The sequence below is a fragment of the Pan troglodytes genome, chromosome 9 (assembly GCF_028858775.2).
Source record: "Pan troglodytes isolate AG18354 chromosome 9, NHGRI_mPanTro3-v2.0_pri, whole genome shotgun sequence".
In the NCBI taxonomy this organism is placed as follows: domain Eukaryota; kingdom Metazoa; phylum Chordata; class Mammalia; order Primates; family Hominidae; genus Pan; species Pan troglodytes.
This window is the reverse complement of record NC_072407.2, coordinates 50,061,092-50,086,436: the sequence shown is the minus strand read 5'-3', so window position 1 is coordinate 50,086,436 and position 25,345 is coordinate 50,061,092. Positions and strand designations below refer to the sequence as shown.

Here is a 25,345-nt window from a genome sequence, read left to right as displayed (position 1 = left end):
AATTTTTTTTCTTCTTTTTAAGAAGTTAGGGCGGGTGGCTCACACCTTAATCTCAGCACTTTGGGAGGCTGAGGCGGGAGGATTCCTTGAGCCTAGGAGTTCAAGACCAGCCTGGGCAACATAACAAGACCCTGTCTCTACAAAAAATTAAAAAATTAACCGGGTGTGCTGGTGTGCACCTGGGGTCCTAGCCACTCAGGAGGCTGAGGTGGAAGGATAACTTAAGCCCAGGAGGTTAAGGCTGCAGTGAGCCATGATCACACCACTGTACTCCAGCCTAGGTGACAGAACAAGACCCTGTCTCAAAAAAAAAGTAGTAGTTAGATAAATATATAGTATATTTTATAAAGGTTTTATTTTACAACTAAACAATTTAAAAGTGCCTTGTCACCAAAAGAGAGTGACAAATTTTTCCATTAGATGAAAAATTGACTTGGGTAATAGCTTATTCCCAGATACTTTAGGACTTCTGATGCTCCTTTATCCTTCATATTCTTCTGTCTATGGTTATTGTTAACTTTGGGCAGTGATGTTTTTAGAAGTTGGGTTAGGTCAAAAGACATTCATTTTTCTTCCTTTCCTTTCCTTTCCTTTCCTTTCCTCTTTCCTTTCCTTTCCTATTTCCTTTCCTTTCCCCTTTCCTTTCCTTTCCTTTCCTTTCCTTTCCTTTCCTTTCCTTTCCTTTCCATTTGTTTGGGCTTCTCTTTTCCCTAGTAAAGATCTTTTCCATTCAGTATTGGGTAGCACTCTTTCCCAGAGGAATCGAGTTAGATAGAGTTTTGTATTGTTCCTGCACTTCCTTGTTCTCAAAAACTGAGCATCACTGCCCCACTGAACTTATCCTCCCCTGCACCGAACTCCTTCTTGAGAGAAGACAATGGCAAAGTCACATGGGACACTAAGCTCCTCCTGTGGTAAGAAACAAACCAATAGACCTGCCAAATCTGTACTTTGCTCTGTGTATGAACAGGCCGGTTTTGTGTGGGGCCAGCTTCTTTCCAGGCCTTGTTTGGGACTCTAGACATTGACAACATTTGAAAGGGATGCTTGGCTTTTGGAGCATCCAGCTTGTTTAAATTCCTTTCGGACGCCACTGTCACCCATCTCTGTCCAGATTTAAAAATCAGGCACTTTTTCATTTCAAATATAAAGTGGTGGTTTGATTTTTTTATTAAAGGAAGTGTCTCCTGAGCCTATTACATGGATCACAGAAGGTTTTAGTCTGTTCTGATTGTGGTGTTGCTCTTTTTTTGTGTTAACTTAAAATCCTAGATTTTTTGGTCCAAACCTGATTAGCCATAGGGAGTTAATATGTAAGACTGATGGCTCTTTTTCTCTCTTTATTACCAGAAACTGGTTGCTCAAATGAAGCAGGATCCACAGGTAAAACTACTATTGTTATTCATTTAATTGTTAAATTTAAAAATAATTTAAAATAAAATCACCATAAAATACTTAAATACAGATGGTACTTAACTTTTAAGAATTATTTCATTTCTAATAGCAATTATTTTTAATACATTGATCTTCAGGTTATAAGGGTTTAGAAAAATTCATTCTATTTTAATATAGCTATTATTTCATCTTTGTTACTATTATTTTGGTGTTATATTAATTGGTTTGAGTATTTTGGAGAAAAATATTGAGTTAATACTTGTCATATAGCTTAAATTCATTTCCATGAACCCACTTATTCAAAATCAGAGTTTTTGAGGCTTTCTGTCATCCCAATATGAAAAGAGACCCCAAACCATTTTTATTTACTTGGAGTTTATATTATAGAACATTTGAATAGTACTGAATTTTCTATGTTCAGGGTAAGAATTTTAGAGTATTTTTTAAAAGAAGCATTTTAGAAAATTTTATTTTTGAAAGAACCCTTAAAGGAGGGTTAAAAAGTACCTTATGTTACTTTCTAACAGAAAAGTTAACAGAGAATGTTAACTTTTCTTTAAATTCTCATAGGCATTTTTCACTTAGGCATTTTATTCTCTATTTCTGAAGAGATGTTTTCCTAAAAACTTACCTTGTCTTCTGATAATTATATTTATTATTGGGCATTGTCTCTTTTGTAACCATTAGATACTAGGTCATAAGTATGGAGAGTGTTTATCAAATATCAAATATATCTTTATCTATATCTGTATCTATATCTGGGTTGATAAACAGTACATACAGGCTTCACTGTAAAGTAAAATCAAGTTTTTGATTGAAGAATGGTACTGAGGCACATTGATTTTTGGAAGTAAAAAAATAACACTTATCTCTACAAATTGAGAACTCAGGTCTAACTATTGTGTTTTGACTCTGAGAGCTGGCATTGGTAGCCCATACTTATTCCTGTTGAATGATCCTACTTCCGTGAGAAACTTCTCCTTTTTTTTCTTCTTTTTTTTGGTATATTCACAATTTAAATTGGATTTAGATACAAAAATTAGCCAGGCATGGTGACGGGTGCCTGTAAGGCCAGCTACTCAGGAGGCTGAGGCAGGAGAATCACTTGAACCTGGGAGGCAGAGGTTGCAGTGAGCCAAGATCTTGTCACTGCACTCCAGCCTGGACGACAGAGTGAGACTGCATCTCAAAATAAATAAATAAATAATAAATTGGATTTAGGGAACCAAGAGGTGGTAGACTTTAGATTAACAGGTCCTTTCCTATTTAATGTGGTAAACTACATTATCAGCAACTGTGAAATGTTACTAGAAACTATCATTTCTGTTATAGTTGGTGATCATGTAACAGAATTGTCTTAACCTGAAGAATCTGAGGTGGGCAGGACAGTAACTTGTTGGACAACAGGTGTGGGTGATCTCATTGGAGAAGCCTTATGTCAAATACACTAATAAAAAAGTCCACACGGAGTAAACCAAATTCAATAGACGGGGAAGATGTGTTCCCTAACCCTGACAGAAGACCAAGCAGGGTAAATTGAAAGAATTGTATGTGAGACAAATCAAGTAAAAGCAGTCTCTCATTAGGGTGGTGTTCAGTCTGCTAGTAGGCTGTCCTGCTACATTAAGCATTTGAAAACTTTAATTTTGGAATTTTTTGCCTACTTTAGTAAAAGGCAATCATGCTCTGTGTATCTCATCTAAAATAGTATTCTTTTTTTGATTCCTAGAATTTTAGAACTGAGAAAATGCCCTGGTAGTCAGTGTGTTAATTTGAATGATGTAGTGTTAAGGCAGTTGCAGTACTGACAGCTTTTCAGATCTAGGCTAAAATAACAAATGTACTTTGCTAAATAAGGGAGAGGGCAAGTGGAGAAAACCTCTTATCTTTGTTGATAATGCTGTGAAGCATGTAGTGTGTGCATACTTATAACCTCCATTTTCCTACTTTTGTGTGATTAGTGGAGCTTTGGGTTTTCTGTCAATGGATACTTTCTATAAAGAATAAGAATATTTTAGTGGACAGGTACTCTTACCGTACAAGATGCTCAAATATAAAACTTCGTGTAATTTAAAACAGTTGCAGAGGAGCTGCTCCTGTTTTGGTGCGAGGAGCCTGTATTTAGGATCTGTGCATTAGGTGATGGTATTATGGCCACAGTGTAATGCATGACAGATTTGATTGGCTAAATGCTTCGGGTTGCCTCATCATTTGTAATGCAGTATGCATAGTCTTCCTGCTACTATTCTGTTAACAAATGAAATATCTTTCTCACAGATATTTTTTCTTTCCAATCAGAATGCTGACTTAAAGAAACAGCTTCATGAACTCCAAGCCAAAATCACAGCTTTGAGTGAGAAACAGGTAGGGGAAAAGGGGAGGGGGGCATATTTTTAACGTTGTGTTCTAAAGATATGTCTGCTCGAGGCTTCTAAGAGAACTGCTATTTTTCCTCATGTGTGAAAATAAGTGTGGGCAGCCAGACTTGGTTTTAATTTTGTTTGAGCTCTGTTTATCTATTTTTATTTTTGGTTGAAATCAGTCTCTAGAGTATCCCATGGTTAGATGTTACTGGCAAATACCTAAAAGCAATGTGGCAGGCTGCCGTTAACTGTGTTAATTAAACTCTATAGTTTACCTATAGGGGATGGGGTAAAGGCAGTTAGTGAGAATAGGTGATAGAGAATCTTGTAGGTGCTGCATGTACCTTGTTACCTGTCTTAAAGCCTTGAGCTGACATTAAACTTACTGTGGAGAGAATCTTCTTGTAAGTAGATTGCTCTAAATGTAGGTCTCCCATTCTAAGTATGGTCATGCCTTTATGTTAATCTCTATTAGATATTGACCTACTATTACGTGAAAAAACTTCGGTGAAATCTTATTAGACTTATTCTATATAGGGCAGGAGAAGAACATCTTGCTTTTTTCCAAGGACACCTGGAAAATATTCTTTGGAATTTTTTGTATGATGACCTCCACTTTACCAATTAAGGCAGTGCCTGCCACCAGGTGGAGTGTGGCAATTGATAGAGCTATAAGTAAATGTTTATGGTAATCCCACAAAGCATTTGTTTTCTTGTTTCTTCCCCACCACTCTCCCTCTGGTTAGAAAGAGTGGTTTTCTGTCTTGGAGTAGGTGAATATATTAATCAAAAGAATAAGGTGATTTGCAGTTGATACTTCATTCCAGTGACATTTTATTGAGGATTTTTGACTAAATAGTTCTCAATAACTGATTTTTATGTTGTTATTTAATGTTATTTAGTGAAATAATAACAATGAGAATAATTCATTTCTGGAGATTTTTTATTGTGTTTCTATTGTGTTTTCATTTAACTGAGGGGAGAAATAAACTTTGAGAATTATGTGGAAGAGATATGAATCATTAATGTTTCAGAATAGAATCATCTTCCAAGCTGAGTGAACAACTGCTTTATATTCTTCCCTCCTATTCTTATGCGTCCCCATCTTGTCTTCTCCACAGACAGGAGGTATTTTAGATTAGGGAATTGCCAAACTAAAATTGGGAGGAGGTGGGATGGTGGAGAACAATTTGTAAGAAAAAATATAAACAGAGTCGGTTAGTATGTATTTGGCTCTGAATGTGATTCAGTTCTCTAAAGTCAACATGATGTGTGTTAGTGAAAGTGTTCTAGCTTTAGAATTCTGTTAGCGCTGAGCCTCCTTATAGTTTCAGGGTTAGTTTGACAAGACGCCAATGAATGAGTCACATTTGCTGAAAAATTCACGTGTTCCAGCAGGGGAAGAAGGTGAGAACTGATTAGTGGAGTAGGGGTTGGGGGATGCTGTTGGAAAGTTAAGATAACTTAAGACTACATTTGGGGAAAGTGGGACAATTTTTGGAAATTTACATCTACTCGAAATTTTTGTTTGTGAGAACTAACGTAGATTTGGTTTATTTGTAACTTTTTATTCTTTAATCTTTTTTCTGTTAGGGACCTTATTGAATAGAAAATTGCAACTATCTATGTTAAGACATTTCATCAAGTGGCAAGCTCTAATTGTTCTCTGAACTAAGTTTGCATTTCAGAAACTGGAATTTTAAAAAATGTCTAACATCAGGAAAACTTTAGGTATACAAAGTAAGTAAAACTAGAGTTAGAAACTGAAATCCAGTCCTGCAATTTTTATATTTCCTTAACTGTTAAAACAACCTTCTTGATGGAACAGAAAAATATCATTTTTAGGTAGGCTAATACTTGAAGGAAGCACAGCTGTAAAGTTCAAAAGCTCATCCCTCCTCAGACTTATTTTCAACATGTGATATTACTCTTTAGTTTAGAATAGTTTTATTGGCCAGGCGTGGTGGCTCACGCCTGTAATCCCAGCACTTTGGGAGGCTAAGGTGGGTGGATCACCTGAGGTCAGGGGTTCGAGACTAGCCTGGCCAACGTGGCAAAACCCCGTCTCTACTAAAAATACAAAAATTAACCGGGTGTAGTGGCACATGCCAGTAGTCCCAGCTACTTGGGAGGCTGAGGCAGGAGAATTGCTTGAACCCAGGAGGTGGAGGTTGCAGTGAGCCAAGACCATGCCACTGCACTCCAGCCTGGGCGACAGAGCAAGACTCCATCTCAAAAAAATAAAATAGTTTTATTTTAGAACAGTTTCCTAATGCTATATGCCTTTTTCCCCCCCCCTCAAAAGAGCCACTTATCCTCTGGCAGAACCTAACCAATTTTCCTTCCACTTTAATAACTAAAATCTGAATTACCTTATCCGTATGACTAATATTTTAAGTTAACATTAATTTTTTGTTAGAAAAATTTAAAATACAGAAAAGTTTGAAGAATAATGTCATATTTCACACTTAACCCTTTGTCATATTTGCTTCTGTTCTTTTTCTTTGTGCATTTTTCTGTAATCATTTTTTTAATATTTATTAGAAAACTTTAATTATACAAATAATGGACTCATATATTCTCTTCTTTTGTTTTATTAAAAAAAGTTGCATCTGACAACTTTTTTTTTTTTGCATCTGACAAAACCATTGCAGATAGTCACTATTTCTTGCGGTAGACACTAGTTCTTATTCACTGTTGCCACTTCAATCTTTGATACTTACTCAGTTTCTCCCTTAAAACTATGTAATCGTATGCTCCATTTGGGAAAATACAGCCTTTAGTGAGCATCCTTCATGACTAAAACTCAGTGAATTTCACTGAATTCTTGGTTGGAAGGGTCTAGTGCTTTTAAAGTGTAACTTGAGATTTCTGAAAGAAACTCTGGCAGATTTCAAAGTCAGCTTCTTGACCTGCAGGGCTTCAATTTGTGGCTGACAGTTTTAACTCAGAAAATCCCTGACTTGATTGGCTAAATAAATTATATGTTATATAGCCATTAAGATCATGGTTTTGGAAAGTATTTTAATGATACAGGAATGTGCTCTGAAATAATAAGTGAGAGTATACACAACTTTATGTGCATTACAGTCCCATTTTTATGTTTATTTTGTGTATATATGTATGTGGGCGTGTAAACGTATGCAAAAACAGTGTCAGTATAAAATATTGGAAGGTGGTTAAGTTTACAGGTGGTTTATTTTTTCTGTATACTCTTATGTATATTTTCTAAATGCTCCACAATAAATACGTTTCGCTTTTAGGATCAGAAATAGACAAGAAATATGATTTAAAAAATTTTTTTAACATCAAGCTCTTGTCTGTTTCAGGCATAGTTCACATTTAAAAATCTAATGACATTCTTCTCATGGTATTAAATATATGAACCACTCTAATCAGAGAATCCAACCTTTTTTTTTTTTTTTTTGAGACACGGTCTTGCTTTGTTGCCCAGGCTGGAGTGCAGTGGCGCTGTCTTGGCTCACTGCAAGCTCCGCCTCCCGGGTTCACGCCATTCTCCCACCTCAGCCTCCCAAGTAGCTGGGACTACAGGCGCCCACCACCATGCCTGGCCAATTTTTTGTATTTTTAGTAGAGACTGGGTTTCATCATGTTAGCCAGGATGGTCTAGATCTCCTGACCTTGTGATCCTCCCACCTCGGCCTCCCAAAGTGCTGGGTTTACAGGCGTGATGTAATGCTGAAGTGTGGAAGCAACTATTAATTTCTTTAACAGGATTCACTCTCATTCTCACTCCCCACACCCTGATTTTTTGATGGGCATATGTGGTCTTTTATGGAGATATTCTGATATGGAGCCAAAGCACTTAGTTGCTCTAGTTCTCTGCTTTCATTTTGCTTTCTTGTAGAGGCAATCTTAACATCCCAAAGTTTGTTGCTTGTTACTGTGGTGCTTCAGGGTTAAGCCATCGTGGTTGCAGCTTTGGTTTCCCCAGCCTGAACAGTTTGCTGCCCTATCTCCCTTTACCTGGTGGCCTCCTGGTGAGGTTTCATGTCATAGCTTAAATGTCACTTCCTCAGAGGAGCTATCCCTGACACTCCTTCCACTAGTCAAAATCAACTGTTTCTATTATTATCTCACATTGAACCATACTTTTCCTTCATAGTTATTCCATTTAGACATTCAGTTGTGAATGACTGAAAACCCAAAATGAAAGTGATGTAAACAGGGAAAACTTAATTTCTGTCTTATCTAAAAGTTCTATAGGTCCCCCTAGGGCTAGGGCTGCTGAGAGTGGTTCCACGGTGTCAGGGAACCCAGGTTCCTCCTATTCTGTTGCTCTGCCATTCTCGGCATGCAGCTTTCACATCATAGTCCAAAATAGCTGCTCCATCTGGTAAGAAGGGGGAGAAGCAACAAAGAGCAAGCCCTTTATTTTTTAAGGATGTTTACTAGAAGTTGCATGCACCACTTCCAGTTAGATCCCATGGGCCTGAACTTAGTCATGTGGCCCCTGCTAGGAGCAAGAAGTCTGGAAAATGTAGGTAGTTTATTGCTGGTCGTCATGGCCAGATAAAATTCAAGGACTATTACTGAGTAAGAATTGGGAAATAAATACTGGGAATAATTAGCATTTTCTATTACAGTAGCATATCTGTATCTGTAGGATTACTATTTTTTAAATATCTGTCTTCCTTATTAGATTGTTAGTTTCAGGAAGGCAGGGAATGTGTTTGTTTTATTTGCTTTTTTATTCCTAGTATAATATTTAGTATAATATTTAACATAGAATATTAACACAGAAGAGGCACTTATATTCTTTAAATGAATTATTTTATCCACCCGATCTTTTGCTCTGCTTATATTGTAATTTTTTTATAGAACGGTGTGTCTTGCTTTTTATGCTTTTTAAACCTAACTTACTATGAAAATCTTCTTAGATTTTTGAGTGTTCTTTGAGAACATGATTTTTAACAGCTTTAAATATTAGCGTAATTGGCTATATCATGATTTTTTAAAACTATTCTCTTGATGATAGGGTGTTTCCAGTTTTTTTTTTTGCTATTATCAATATTGCTTTGATAGATATACCCTTCTATATGAATGCGTGTTTCTCTCTGATTGTCTTAGGAGAAATTCCTAGATGTGTGATGACTGGATGTGTTGGTCACCTATTACCCTAACAATTCTGCATCAGAAACTAGTGTTTTATTGAGTGGCTTTCAACACTGCCAGTACTTATACCTAACTGGTCAAAGATTTGATTATCTCTTTAAGAAAAATAAGCTTGATGAAGTAACTTACACTTTAATAATGTGCCATATTATTATAGGGCATTTTACCTAAGTGTTTATTTTCACACTAGGTCTGTAGGTCATCTGGGGTTCTCCTAATCTAGGCTGTACTTGGCCAGGCACCTCTGCTTCAGTTTGTGGGCTGGCTGAACTTGCCTTTCAGGCTGCAGGTTTGGTTAGGTCTACTCTAAATGTGTTTATTCTGAGGCCTTGCATGAAGGGACAGCAGCTACCTGGGGCGTATTCATTTTGTAGTTTACCTAAGAGCACAAGAAGCAGGCCAAACTACTAAAATACATTTTAAGACTCTGCTGGCATCAGGTTTGTTAACATCTCATTAGCCAAAAGAAGCCACATGGCCAAGCCTTGCAAAGTTATATGACAAAGGGTGTGAATGTATAATTTTAAAACAGAGAGGATATGGAAATTGAAAACAATAATTCATCTACCGCACTTAGTCTAAAGGTATAAAAAAAACTTTTGCTACATCAAAAAAAATTTTTAACCATGTATCTCCAAATAACCCCCAGAAAAGGCTATATCACATTAATAGCATATATTGATAATAAGTGATTTTCCCCATGAGATACCCTGTCACAGGGGAAAAAAGCACTCTGCTAATTTGGAAGATGTATTGATATGCATTTGATGCTTATCAGGAAGTATATTTTTCAAAGAATTTGCCATTTGTCCATGGCACAAATCTATTGTAGTATTCCATAGAATTATCTTTTGGTTTTAAATTTTGTTATTCTTTCACACCTTCTTCTATTTCTTTTTACTCCTTTTTAGAGAGATAGACCCTTCTGTAGTCTTTGATCTTTTCTACAAGTTTCCTTCTCTGACTCTGTTTAAAAATTATAGTCACCAGGCTGGGTGCGGTGGCTCACGGCTGTAATCCCAGCATTTTGGTAGGCCAAGGTAGGCAGATCACCTGAGATCAGGAGTTCAAGACCAGCCTGGCCAACATGGCGAAACCCTGTCTCTACTAAAAATACAAAAATTAGCTGGGTGTGGTGGCGGGCACCTGTAGTCCCAGCTGCTCAGGAGGCTGAGGCAGGAGAATTGCTTGAACCCTGGAGGCAGAGGCTGCAGGGAGCCAAGATGGTGCCACTGCACTCCAGCCTGGGCAACAGAGTGAGACTCGTCTCAAAAAAAAAAAAAATTATAGTCACCATTTCTTACAGATCTTTTCAATATAATATTAGATGAAATACTTTTCTGGGTTTAGTAAGTTCATCTTGCTGTTTATGGAATCATTCTCAATTTTAAATTTGAATATATTTTAATACAAGATTCTGAAGCTTTTGGGAAAGAAGTTTCTGTCCCTCCTATAACTAGTTATGTTTCTGATCTATAGGACAACATAATTTAAGCTAATTAGGTAACTGAAACAAAGGACTGGGTACGGATGGGGGAACCAGAAGTTTGATTCTATTCCTGACTCTGTAATAGACTTGTTGATAGATTTTAATTATTGAATAACTTAATAAGTCTTTTTCCATATTCGTGGAATATTTGGATTATGCATTGAGGAGTTAATGCACGTGTATCCATTGAGTGCATGGAGTTCTTTTGTAGGTGAGTTCTGTTTAAAAGGAAATTGTTGGCTGTAGTCATGGTGGTTAACTTCATCTCATATGTAACACTTTCATCTTACGTGTAAAGTACTACTTTTCTAAGAAGCTTAGAACATTTCACATTTAACTCAATCACAGGTGCGTCATTGTGATACATAAACTGAGATGTGGACTTTGTGACTTAACCATTATTGTATAATTTATCAGTATGAGATTCAATACTAGAATCCAGATTGCTGTACTCTTCATTCAGTTTTATTTAGTAACTCTGTAGACCTTTATCTATCAAATATTTTTTGAAATAGGACATTAGGCAAAATAATTACATTGCCTTTAGGCTTCATTACCTTGGAGTCAAATAAGTAAGTTAGATCCTATAGTCCTTGTGTTGGTTACCTGATATATGACTATCTCCAGCCTCTAATACCAGTTACCGTAAAATGTTACCCTCCGTGGTTCACAGCCAAACTAGTGTGATTGGCACATCACATTGGAATTTAAAATTGTTGTCTTAGAAATCTTCTCATTGTGATGGAAACCTGACTTTATCCAGAGCTTAGGAATTTCCTAAGATTAGTCTAGTTCATCCCTCCTGTGTAATATTTATGTAAAGCCATTGGTCCAATTGTTTGTTGAGTTTATTGCCACTTGTGTACATCAGAGGACATCAGCTCCTCGTTTTCATCAAATACAGGAAATGCAATATTTCAAATTTCTCCTGGTGAAATCCTATTGGCTTATATTCAGCCAAGATGAGATGAAGGAAAGGCTCAGAAATAACTGGCTGCAAGTATGAAAGTTCTGAAGATCGAGAGGTTGTATATATGTAGTGTGACTGTGGTTCCCAGTGCTGTATTATCTGCTCTCCTTTTTACCTGTCTTCTTGGAGTGTGATTGTGTCTGTTGCTGCTAGTTGTACCTAAGTGGTCAAAGATTTGACTATCTCTTTGAGAAAGAGATGCTTGATTGAGTAACTTATACTTTAATAACGTGCCACATTATTATAGGGCATTTTACCTAGTATGGCAGAGGAAATCAAGTCAGTTGGTGACTTGTACCAGATGCATCAGTTTGCTGAGTTAAGGCAGAGCAATCCTCTTGTAAGTTTATCCTAATAACGTATTTTTGGTGCTGGCAAATGGAATGACTTTTAAAATTCAAATTGAATTTCTTAGCCCTTGTCATCAGGTGTTATATATGTTGACACTGGGCTACTAGAATCTACTGACTGGAATCTACTGTAATTTTTTTTTTCCACTTTGCTCATCTATTGCTTAGCTGAGAGCAGTTGCTTCAAGCTATGAATATCAAATCAAAGGCCAAGTTTGTGGAATGTTTTTCAAGCCTGTGGTATCTGTCTTTTTTCTTTGCATAGAACATATCTGTATTTCAGAATGTTTAGGGACTCTTCCACTCTTTGGAGAACGTTAATTTTTGAGTGATAGGCAGTGTGAATAACGAATGCTTTTTAGGAGCCAATATAACTGACACCACCTCTCTACTATATCATGTGCTTTCAAATAATGTGCATATATTATATATATGTATGCTTTCAAAAAATCCATTCCCATTTATTCCCTTTTCTCTAGGATCTGTGCTTTTCAGACTTGTTTATCATTCGGAGTCTGATTCATCTGTTTTATTCCACATATATTTATTGAGAGTTTACTCTGGTGAAAGGCATGATACTAGGCCCACGGAGGATGCAGAGAATGAAAATCTTGGCAGTGTTACTTCCATGTGACTGGTTATGACCTACAAGGCATTCAAGCTCATTAGCACTGATACCTTTAACAACTCATTCTCATACATACCCCATAAATTCTCTGCTGTCACCTTTACTCCCTGGGCTCTCTCAAGACTGTGCCTTCTTCACACATCCTCTTCTCTACACCTGGAATTTTCTTACCTTTTTACCTGATTAATTCCTATGTATCCTTTGAAGACTCAGCTTAAGCAAGGTCTTCTATAAGCTTTTCTTGACTTCTTTCTACCTTCCAAGCAGAGTTAGACACTCCTCTTCTGTGTACTCATGGTACTTGGTACTTGTGCCTACTTTATTTGGCGCTCATTGTGGTACTTATTTGCACTCATCAAGTTGTATTGTAATTATTTGTAAGATCCTCACAGGCAAGGACTGTGTCTTGCTCACATTTGTACCCCTCAAGTCTAGAATGGTAGATGAGCAGCAAGTGTTTTTGAATGTTATTAATTCATTATGCCCTCAGAAAGCTGGTAAGGTGACCAAGGATGTCCCTACCAAGGGTTCACCATCAAAAGAAAATTCCCATTTAAATGATTCAATTCAGTTTTTTTTTTTTGTGGGGGGTGGAATATTCTTATTATTATTTCCTACTTCAGTGTTTTAGGAGAGTTCAGTGCCATTATTAACTCTATTCCAATTTAGAGCAGCTTTATCTTAGTTTCAGAAAAGGACAGTTTTTATTAAGTGAAGTTGTATAAACTAGTAAATGAGTCTGGGGCCACCAGTTTGAAAACTTGATACATCTAGAAACAAGTCTCTTCTGCAATGTTGCTACGTCACTTACCTCAGAAAACCCTTCATTTTCTCACTCATGCCCGCCTCCCCATTGAACTCATACATACCTTACCCTCTAGACTTTTCAGATACTTGTTATGCTGTGTCGTTTCTTCAACCTGGGATGTTTTTACCTGTCTTCTTTGCATAGTGCAAACCTAGGGTCACCTTATACCTTTCTTCCGGCAGACCCCCTTACAGGACAACATAGTACAGAAATCCCCACAAAAGAAAATTTGAAAACAAATGTGATTGAATCAAGGTGCATTAGTAAGTAATACATAAGTAAGTAATACATAAGGTGCATTAGTAAAGAATACATTAGCTATATATGCATATTATGGAATAACATGTAGCTGTTAAAAAATAATGAGGTGCTTAACTGAATGGAAAGATGAATAGAAAGTTAAAAAAGCAAATTGTAAAACAGACATACAGTATAATTGAATATTAGTTTAAAATGCAAAATACTAAAAAACTGTGTTTGTATTTATGCATTCATGGTCATTTATACTTGAAAATGCATGGGAAAAAGTCTAGATTATCTAGAATTGTTTACACAGAACCATTCACAGTGATTGCCTCTAAGAAGTGAGGTTCAAGAGAGCTAGCACGTTTAACTTTATATATGCTTTTGTTATTTAAATTTATTTATTTTTATTTTGTTTGTTTATTATTTTTAGAGGCAAGGTCTTGCTCTGTCGCCCAAGCTGGTGTGCGGTGGTACAATCATAGCTCACTGGAGTCTTGAACTCCTGGGCTCAAGTAATCCTACCACCTGAGCCTCCCAAGTGGCTGGGGCTACAGGCATGCACTGTCACGCCTGGCTAATTTATTTTTATTTTTTTAGAAACAGGTTCTCATTTTGTTGCCCAGGCTGGTCTTGAATTCCTGGCAAGTGATCCTTCTGACTCAGCCTTCCAGGTAACTGGGATTATAGGTTCAAACCACAATGGCTGGCTGAATTTATTTTTTATAAGGAACACATATTAATTTTTAAAAACTGTTGAGGTATAACATGCAGATAAATATCTAATATATATTTATATGTATGTACATATGGCTCAAATATATTATTACACACTGAAACCACTAGGTAACTAATACCTATATCAGTAATCAGAATATCACTGTCACAACATAAATCCCTTCGTCCTTCCCCAGTTCACTACCTCCTCTACCAGAGAAACTACCTTTGTTACCTCTAACAGCATAGACTGACGTTGCCTATGTATCAAATAAAATAGAGCCTACTTTTTTCTGTCTGGCTTATTTTGTTCAACATGTTTATGAGACTATATCCCTTTCTTTTGAAGTAGTAAAAAACTTTTTACTTGGAAATAATTACAGATTCACAGGAAGCTGTCTTTTGAAATTTTAAATCACTAAAGAAAAAAAGTTTGTCATCTCTTGGATGTGCCCGCCCTAACATCTCATGGCATAGTCAGGTGGTTTCTCTTCTGTGAGCCGGTAGCTCCTTGCTCTGTGACTTTTGTGTAGCTCTTACCACATATCTTCTAACTATTTGTTTGTGTGTCATTTCTTCCTCTCTAGATTGTGAGCCTCTGTGAACTGTGATCCCTTCACCCTTATACACCCGCTTTATACCCTAGTGCTTCACACACAGTGGCGCTTAAACAACTTTTGTTAAAGAAAAGGAGTAAATTCTAGTCCTGGCTGTGCTAGTCACTGACAGGCTTTGTGTCCATTGAATTTCTCTGAGCTGGTTTCCTCAACTGTAATATAGATGTTATAATTGTATCAGTACAGATGCTGTAGTTTAGTTGTAGTTAGAAAGTCCAACTAAAAGCGGCTAAGATAGTAAGTGAATTTATTGATTCAAATAAGGAGAATTTGCTAGAATTGCTCAGTTCAGCAGCTCAGCAACACTATCAGGACCCATATTCTGGTCATCTTTCAGCACTGCCATGCTCAGCATGTCGGCAACCACTGCTGTTGTCATGGGATGGCTGCTGTGGCGCCAGGCTTTACATCTTCACACGTCAACATCCTGGGGCAAAAAAGGACAATTTCTTATTAAATATCTCTTTTTATGATTATGGAAAACTTTAATTAGAAGCCTTTCAACAGACTTTGCATCTCATTGACCACAGTTCTGTCATATGCCAATGCCTAGTTCCTGGCAAGAAGGAGGAGTCCAAGACTGATTTGTGTCCTGGAGCTGGAGATTTTCTCCTTGAGCATTTGGAAGCTAGATACCTAAACAAAACTGTTTTTTGTTATCAGGGAAGAGAAAGGGTGGAGAAGAATGGATATTCAAGAAAGTTAACAATGTCTGTCTCTATAACACTTTCCTCTACTAAAGTAAATTAAGGATAATGTATATCTAAAGGTATATGCATGCTGAAATACCATGAAGTTATAATACATCATTAGTGCTTGTTACTGGCTCTGTGGATTATTTTAGAAAAGTCTCCCTTTGCCACCCTAGCTAGCAGCCTGCTTTAGGGCTAGGAGTACAAAAATAATTTTACTCTTTGCCAAAGCAATACATTATTAGAAGGGTAAATCTATTACAGAAAATAATGTAATTTATTTCAAATGTGAATTATAAATTATTTTTTAATTTTTTGGTATTTAAAAATTGTCTATAAACTATCATTATCGTTGTTGATATTAATATGGTGTTTCGGATTTCTCCTTTTTAAAATGTTGGATATGTTAAATGACAGGCCAAATCGTATATTCCTTCACTTCTTTTTTTCCCCAACAGATTAGGGTATAAGAACCAGACAGGAAAAAGAAGTTTACTCTTTAACTAGTATCTTTTTATGGTAGCTGGTTAGATGGGAGGCTGTCCTGCAAAATTATGTTTTCAGAAGATATGTTTCCCAAAGTTGATTTACTCCAAGTTTAGGAAGCAAATGTTTGTGTGAATCAGCAGGGTTTGGCTAACCTCTCTCATCCTAGCTCTATCTGAAAAGGAGAGAGGGATTCTTAGTTTCTCTCAGTGAAGCACCAAACATTCCTTTGCTCTGAGAAATGAGGCCCTACAAGTTTTCAACTAATCTGGTCAGTTGTCACCTTTTCTCCTGCTCCCACCTCCATCGCCTTTTAAAAAACCCTCCCACTTTGCCCAAACAAATTGTATCATTTTGACCAAGAAGAATATTAAAGATAGAGATCAGTTCTGAACTTAATTTTCCCTATGAACAGTGAATGATTATTACTCATCTGCTTTTATCTAGTGCTTCTGTCATCTAATATAGGAATTGGGGAAAAAATTAACAACTCATTTCCTGTGGAGTCAAGAAGCACAAATGAACTTACCCTGAAAAGTTCTGTTACCTGAAGGAAAATAATCAAGTGAAATTGGGGGAGGGTGTTAATCGACAGAACTTGAAATTTGTTTTTCTGAGTATGTGATTTTATTTATTAGAGATTCTAGAAGTTTGTCTTGAAGTTGAGACAAATTCACATAAGATTTTGAGTTAATCCACCAGTGCCTTTTAATTATAACATTTATAAACATCTGTCATAAAAACTGATTTCTGCTTATCCTATGATGTGGGTTCATCAGATGAAACAGTATTTGCAGGTTATCAAAAGTGCTGCCCCTAAGCCTCATCAGTTCCTGCTAATAGCTGATAAAATTATATATAACTCTTTAAATTTCTAGTATTCCTTTTTATAGCTTCCCTTCCCCTAGCTCTTATTTGCTTAATTATATACTTTATGGGTAAAGTGGTTTTAGCCATTACTTCAGGGTATCCTTCTGAAGAGAAATTGATTAGTTCTCCAAAAATGGAAAGACTAGTATGATTCTCTAGGGCAGGGATTGGTAAAACTATGGCTTGAACCTGGGCCAAATCTGTCCTGCCACCTGTTTTTGTAAAATTATTAGAACACAATCACACTCTTTACATTTACATATTCTCTATGACTGACTGCTTTTGTGCCACAATGGCAGAGTTAAGTAGTCGTGACAAGTCAGTATGGCCTTACAGTAGTTACTATCTGGTTATTTTTAGAAAGTTTGCCAATCTTACTCTAGAGAAATTTAACCAGAGAGGCACTCAACTCAGAGATACTAGGCATCATGTAACAGCCTTGGGCAGGAGTGAGTGCTACACTGTATATAGACTGTATGTACACTGAAAACAGGGTATATGGTGTATACAGAATAGTAAGAGCTCCTTCTCTTATAAACATGCCAGCCCCCCCGGAGAATTCATTTTAAACACCTCATTTTTTTAGCCACTTTTATTTTTTATTCTCTTCGTCTCTATTCCTCTCCCCACTTCTCTCTTATAGGTTTATTGAGTCATAATTAATGTAAAATAAATGATACACCTTGAAAGAGTCTAATTTTTGATGGTGTGAAACCGTCATCACGATCAAGATGAGCATATGCATCACCTCTGAAGTGTTCTTGGTCATCTCGCTCATCCTTCTGTCAATCCAGTCCCCAGGCAAACACTGGTCTGCTTTTTGTAACCCAGTTTTTAGCTGTTACAAATAACATTAATTTGAACATTCATGTCCAAGTCTTTGTGTGGAGATCTGCTTTCATTTCTCTTCAGTAAATGCCTTAGTATGTCTGGGTTGTATAGTAGGTGTGTTTTTAACTTTTTAAGAAACTGCCAAAATGTTTTCCAAAGTGGTTGTACTATTTTACATTCCTTTCAGTAGTGTATGAGAGTTCTAGCTGCTCCACATTCTTAGTGCTTCAATCTTAAATATGAACATAGCCAAGAATCACTAGATATTTAAGGGAAGCTGCTAATGTGCAAGTCAGAACAGGCCAAGAGAATTGGAAGGGACCATTCAAACTAACTATAAATTTAGATCCCTAGATCAGTAAAAGAAGATATTGCATTAGTGAAACAAGGAGAGGATGCTAGAAATAAAGGAACAATTAGAAAACAGAAACAATTCTTGATTTAAAAAAAAAAGGTTGGAAAACAAAATTGGAGCTGTTTCTCAATAAATAGATGGAAGAGACAAAGGGGGATAGACAGTAGAATAGAGAAAAATTTTAAGAGGGTCACCCAGAAAGTCTCATGCCTGGCTAATAAAAGTTCTGAGACAAGGGAACAGAGAAAATGGAGAAGAGAAAACCAGCCAATAACTAATAAAAGGAAATGTCCCACAACCGAAGGGCATATAATTCCATATTAATAGAATCCACTGAGTGCCTAAAACTGTGAATGAAAAAAACCCCACACCCTCATACCAAGGCACAACGTGGTGAAACTTTAGCAAAACAAGAATAAAAGATCCTAAAAGCTTCCTTAGAGGAAAAAAAACAAACAAAACAAAAAACAGTTGCAAACAGGGATTGGGAATCAGATGTCATCAGACTTCTCAGCAGCAACAAAGAAAGCTAGCAGTCATTGGAATGATGCTTTACAAATTCTGAAAAGCAGTGATTTCCCGTATAGAATTCTATACCCAACCCATCTCTTGATCAAATCCGGGGATAGAATAGAGACATTTTAAGACATGCAAGGTCACAAAACTTACCTCCCATACATCTTTTTTGAGGAAGCTATTGGAGGAGGTTCTCCATCAAACGAGAAAGTGAACCAGTAAAGATGAAGGCATTGGTTCCGAAAACAGGGAATTCAGTATCAAAGAAAATCCCATTTGATGAAGGGAAAAACTTAGATAATTGTTGTACAACAGGTTTAGAAAACAGCCAGTTTAGGTTGGACAGGAGGATGGAGGACTTAGGAGAAACAAAGCTAAGAAAGTGGACCAATATATCATACAATGTGTTTTGAGCCATTATTGAGAGACATTTTATAGTTTCTTTGGAAAGTATGGGAAAGAATTAATTGTAGGAATATAGAAAACCAAGCAAATGACAAAGCAAGTCAATTTTAAGTTCCAGGAATAGCAAAATGTTGTACAAGAAGTATAGTTGTCTCACCAATTGATTAATGTTATTTATATAATAATACAAGCCTTAAATATGGGTTTAATCATTAAAATGGCAATAACATCCAAAGGAATTTACAGATTCAATGCTATTCCTATTAAACGACCATTGAGGTTCTTCACAGAACTAGAGAAAACTATTTTAAGATTCATATGGGATCAAAACAGAGCCTGAATAGCCAAGGCAATTCTAAGCAAAAAGAACAAAGCTGGTGGAGGCATCATGCTAACCGACTTCAAACTATACTACAGGGTCACAGTGACCAAAACAGCATGGTACTGGTACAAAAACAGCAGAGACTAATAGAACAGAATACAGAACCCAGAAATAAGACCACACACCTACAGCTACCTGATCTTCAACAAACCTGACGAAAACAAGCAATGGGGAAGGGATTCCCTATTCAATAAGTGGTGCTGAGATAACTGGCTAGCCATATGCAGAAAATTAAAACTGTAGCCCTTCCTTACACCATATACAAAAATGAACTCTAGTTGGATTAGACTTAAATGTAAAACCCAAAACTATAAAAACCCTGGTAGATAACCTCAGCAATACCATTCAGGACATAAGCATGGGCACAGATTTCACAATGAAGGTGCAAAAGCAATTGAGCAAAAATTGACAAATGGGATCCAAATAAACTAAAGAGCTTCTGCACAGCAAATGAAACTATCAACAGAGTAAACAGACAGCCTACAGAATGGGAGAAAATGTTTGCAAACTGTGCATCTGACAAAGGTCTAATATCCAGCATCTATATGGAACTTAAACAAATTTACAAGAAAAAAACAGTCCCATTACAAAGTGGGCAAAGGACATGAACAGACACTTTTCAAAAGAAGACACACATGTGGCCAACAATCATATGCAAAAAAGCTCAACATCACTGATCTTTAGAGAAATGCACATCAGAACCACAATGAGTGGTTAGAATTTACTTAGAAATAGTCTCTTTTAATATCAATGAATTCTTAAGTAAAAAATATTATTTTATATAGTATAACATAATTTTATATGAGTATGTGCTAAGATTACAACTTGTTTCTTGTGTTTTTTTCTTTCTTAGAGCTGTAGGAGGAGACTAGAATATTGGCATTAGGAGTTGAAGTCCATCATTTCTTTAAACATTTGTTTTTCAAAAGTTTATAAAAGTAATTCATGGTTGGGGTGTAGTGGCTTATGCCTGTAATCTCAGCATTTTGGTAGGCTGAGATGGGAGGATTGCTTGAGGCCAGGAGTTTGAGACCAGCCAGGCCAACGTAGCAAGACCCCATCCATGTTTTGAAAAAGTCATGCATGTTTATTTGGCAAATTCAGCAAAGAGAGAAATCAAATTTAGCTGTGATCCTACTTCCATGTTTTAGATCCTTTGAGTCTTTTTTTCTGTTCCATAAATTTATATTAAAAAATAAAATGGGCTGGGTGCAGTGGCTCACGCCTGTAATCCCAGTGCTTTGGGAGGCCGAGGTGGGTGGATCACCTGAGGTCAGGAGTTTGAGACCAGGCTGGCCAACATCGGCGAAACCCCATCTGTACTAAAAATCCCCCCAAAATAAATAAATAAATAAAATTAGCTGGGCGTGGTGGTGGGTGCCTGTAATCCCAGCTACTTGGGAGGCTGAGGCAGGAGAATTGCTTGAATCTGGGAGGCAGAAGTTGCAGTGAGTCGAGATTGAGCCACTGCACTCCAGCCTGGGCAACAGAGTGAGACTCTGTCTCAAATAAATAAATACTAAAATGGAGGCCAGGTACAATGGCTTATGCCTGTCATCCTAGCACTTTGGGAGGCTGAGGCAGAAGGATCCTTTGAGGCCAGTTTGAGACCAACCTAGGCACCATGGCAACATCCCACCTCTACACAAAATTTAAAAAGTTAGCCAGGTGTGGTGGCATGTGTGTGGTCCCAGCTACTTGGGAAGCTGAGTCAGGAGGATTGCTTGAACCCAGGAATTCGAGGTTACAGTGAGCTATGATCATACCACTGCACTCCCGTCTGGGCGACAGTGGGACCCTGTCTTTTAAAAATAAATAAATAAATAAAATTGAGATTGGTATTGTACTTATTATTTTAGAAATACTTATTTTGTCTATATCTTGAGCATTTCTTTACATTCTTAATTATTCTTCAGGAATAATCGTTTTTAGTGGCTTGATAGTATCCTATCATTTGGGTAGGGTATTATATCATACAGGGTTTATTTAATCAGTTCACTATTTTTAGACGTTTAAATTATTCCCAGTTTTTTACTGTTGTATGCCTAGCTCTGCAGTGTACATCCTTGGACGTAAATATTTGTACGTAATTTTGATTATTTCCTAGAAGTAAAAAAAAATCAGATAAGGAATACATAAATAGATGCTTCTTCATAACTTTGTGAAGACTTCTTTGGTATGTATAGTAGAATCTAACTCCAACTAGCTTAATCATGAAGAGGAATTATTGGAACTGTATTAGGGCATCTTGGGTGACCCTGGGGCAGTTTTAGGGGCTGGAACTGGAGTCTCCGTCTCTTGTGTCTCTTCATCTTTCTTTGCTTCTGCTTCATTTCCGCTGTCTAGAGATTGACTTTCTCAGCTTCTTCTGTACTCGTAGCAGGCAAAAGGCTCTGGTCCCTGCGAAGTTCCCATGTTTGTGTCTTCTCCATTCTAGATACTGTCCCAGACCCACTGGCTTGTTCTCATTCCAGATTTTGTAAAGAGAATGTAATAAGCCTGCTTTGAGCCAGGGGACCATATTACTAGTACAGACATGGCTAGATCAGAGAGCCCCTGTCAGAGAAAAGAGTTCTGAGGTAGGCAGATAGCCTAACAAGTTTCTGAAGCCTTTTATGTTACCTAATTGCTCTCTAGAAAGACTGTCCATGTTTAGGGTCAGTCATTTTATTAAAGGAGAATTATTTAACATGCTAGATGGAATTTTTACCTTGAATCTAATGAAAAGTTTTAAACCTCAATTCATTTGGCAAATAATTATCAGGCACTTCCTATGTGTCAGGTACCTTTCTAGATGCTGAGAATATATCAGTCCTACAAGACTAAGTTCCTGCCTGCCCTTTTTAGTCAGCTGTTAGAAGGTGAGTTTCCTTTGAACTGCCCTTCAAAATATCCTTTCAAAGTCTTAATCAGATTTCGTTTTACCAACAGTATGACACAGTTAAGCCTAGTGTAAAAAGGAAACATCTGTAATGTTTCCTCTGTTGGACACCATTCATTTTTTTCTACGTAAATGATTGGAAGTTGTGAGGTTATAATACTTGACATCTAAGAATATTAGCAGTTTAACCTTTCTCCTCCTCTTACCCCCATGGTAAGGCAGCAGTAGAATGTAGGGAGGTGTTCAGGTTATGACTTTCTAGTTTCCGTTTTCTGCAGGTTTAAGTGAGATCCTTCACATTTAACAAGGCTTTGTTAAAAGTTGAGATGTTAGGGGACTAGAGTTCTCCAGGTTGGAAACTTAACTGATGGAAAAATGTTTGCAAAGTAGGAAAACAGGTATGTTTTGAATTTCCACCAGAAACAAATTAGACTTTTTTTCTTGATTTGTGCCTGTCAAGTTGGTAGTTAAGTCACCCAGTGACAAAGTTGAAAATAGTGTGTGTGAGAGTGGAGTTTTAGAGGAAAATTCCCTTAAGCACCATATTTTTACACTTGGCACCTCTGAGTCGGCTCTCATCTAGAAAATTTATGATGCATTTATGCCAAGGTTAGTGTGGAGTGCCTTCTCATGAGACCCGATCTCAGTTTCACAGGTCCTCCTTCAAGTGAGCTAGGGTAAGTTCTAGAACAGCCTAGTACCTTTTGCACTTGTGAGACCTCTTGTTGCTGGAGTTAGGGTTTTAGGTGATTTTACTTATTTCAGCTTGAGTCATATTATAGATGACATTTTAAAAGAGATACCAACTCTCTTTCTTTTTTCCTCTATTTGAAAAGCAAAACATGGAGAACAGAAAGTACAGTTTTTCCCTTTATAAGTCAAGACATTTCATTCTGTTTTGTAGTTTCTAAACCAGCCTGGGTTCATTGGGAAAATTAAGCCCTAATGCTCTGGGCATCTGTTATATGTATTGAATTAACACTCCTGTGCATCTAGATTGATAATTAAGAAAATAGTCACTGAAATATTTGTGTTTTTTGGTTTAAATGAGGAATCCTGGCTGAGGAAGGCTGATGGGAAACCCTCTCCCATAAAACTTATAGACATGCAAAGATTATAGCTGAGTTGAGTGTACATTGATAGGGCAACTGCTTATGTAGTTCCAAGATGGAAAATAAACAAGTCTTAAGCATTACTAGCCCACTGGACATGACCCAGTAAAAACTGTTCTGCTCTTAGTTTCCTTAGGCACAAAATGAACTTGGGGAAAAAAACCTCTCAATTGTAGTTTTTATATAAACCAAAACAGATTAATGTCAATAATATTTTTTGTGTGCTAACATTTTAATTTTTTCAGCACTTACTATAACCATCTTGACTTTTTTTTTTACTATATTTAAAGCAAATAAAATCAGTTATCTTTAAGCTGAGGTACTTGATTAGTTTTAAAAATAGATAAGCAAAAAGCACCTCAGCCCACTGTTTGTGCTTGTAAATAATGTAATTGTTTTATGGAACTGAGTCCTGGGGAGGAGGACAGCATGAGGATTGTTGACTAGAAGTGTCAGGGTTTTCAGGAAGCACAAGGATTCTATAGCTAATCTTAAAGTTTCCCTCTCTGAGGGTCTTTTAAGCAGCAGCAAATGTGAAATAAATCTACGTTGTATTTCTGCCGCTAAATCCTGATTCATTGATTGGGAGAGCCATTATTGGTGAAGTAAACGTACAGGTGAAACAGTGTTTCATGGGTAATAAAAATGACATTGTCTATCTTGAACGAGTTTAGATTTCTTGATATTAACAGAAGCTGTTAATTTCTTCTGTCTCCATTCTCCCCCTTTTAGAAAGACGTTTACAAGGACCTATTTTTTAAAAGCCCAATTTCTTGTTTTAAAATCTTGACTGTGATACTAGCTTATACTAATTTGAGAACTATCAGGATTTACAGGTTCTTAAAGTAAAAGTTTTCCTTTTGTCATCACCTCCATATTTAACCCAGACATAATTGGAGTTATCTTTGTCATAGAAACTGACCCACACAGCCCAAGCCAGTGAAAATGTAAAGTCTGTTTTACTCTCTGAATCCCCTGCCAGGTGTCCCATGGGGTAAGATTGGAATTATTGACTCTCTTGAGAAAGACTTAATGAAAACAAAATTACTAAATTGCTATCTAACTTAAAAAAATTTAAATAGTTCTGTTTTCTCCTTATAAGATGAAATTCAAAACCGGAGGCATTAAATTACATAAAGGGTATTTTGTTACTTTAAGATAGGAAACAGAGAAGCAATAACTTTATTTAAAAAAAACAGGTTACATGGAAAACTTGTCATTGAGAAAGTATTGCATGAGCTATAAAGAAGCAAAAATATTTTAAATTTCAAGACTTTCAATAAAAGGTACATTAAGGAACCTCCTGGTGGCAGCAGTTCTTTGTCACCAGTGTCCTCATTTGAGACACCTGCCAAATGGGAACTGATTCTGAATTAGCAAAACAAAACTATTCAATTTGCCATATCCTTTTAACTCCAAGTAAAATAATATGTTGAGCGTTTAAAAATTCTGATTTTAGGCTTAGATCGTATTATATTTTCAATGAATCCCCTGCTATGTAACTTATAAATGCCTTAAAGGTAAATCAGGGAGTCTGGATGTAAATTGTTGGGGCATTTATGTGAAGAGATTCCATGACTCCTGCTGCCTCTGTGCCTGACATTCCTTTGATGATGTAATGTATAGACTTGGTAATTTTGTTGGATCTCAGTTCAGATGACCTACTAGTAAAGGGATGAATTGACTGCTCTAGGGAATTGGAAAGGTCAATGGAAAGAAACCTGTGGCTAGCATTTGTATAACCGTAAAAGCTCTGTGGAGAGCAAAGTCTCAACTGACTCACTGGTTTAATTGTCACTCCTCATTCTGAATGCCAGTTCTAGTGGGTTACTGTGTACTCTACACTTTTCCCATCAGTTGTAGAACAGTTATCAAGAGTGAGTTGTGTTTGTTTCCAAACTTGTTTCTGCCATTTGTTCTTGTTACTGTAATTTAATTAACTATTGTTAAACCAATGAGTTTTAAAAAACCAAGTTGTTTTCATGAAATCTATAATTTAATGCTTTGGAAATGATAAAAAAAATTACTAAAAATTTGCTGCTTAGTTATATTTGGGTAAGAGATCTATAACAGAATGGGATAAATTATTAATGTCCAGA

At 36.7% G+C, this 25,345-nt stretch overlaps 1 protein-coding gene across 50 annotated transcripts in view; it reads left to right on the top strand.

The window, feature by feature from the left end:
* PHF21A (PHD finger protein 21A) overlaps nucleotides 1-25,345 on the top strand; it is a 185,783-nt gene that overhangs the window by 41,057 nt on the left and 119,381 nt on the right. For 40 of the 50 annotated variants that reach the window (XR_010147178.1, XR_010147184.1, XR_010147179.1 and 37 more), the window contains 2 exons: nucleotides 1,351-1,383; nucleotides 3,694-3,759. Coding sequence is in view for 34 of the 50 variants with exons in the window: in XM_016920751.4 (XP_016776240.1) it covers nucleotides 1,351-1,383; nucleotides 3,694-3,759 (99 nt within the window). In the remaining 16 variants the exon portion in view is untranslated. Of the gene's footprint in view, nucleotides 1-1,350; nucleotides 1,384-3,672; nucleotides 3,760-25,345 lie in introns of all 50 variants that reach the window. The other 10 variants (XR_010147183.1, XR_010147171.1, XR_010147182.1 and 7 more) reach the window with 1 other exon arrangement.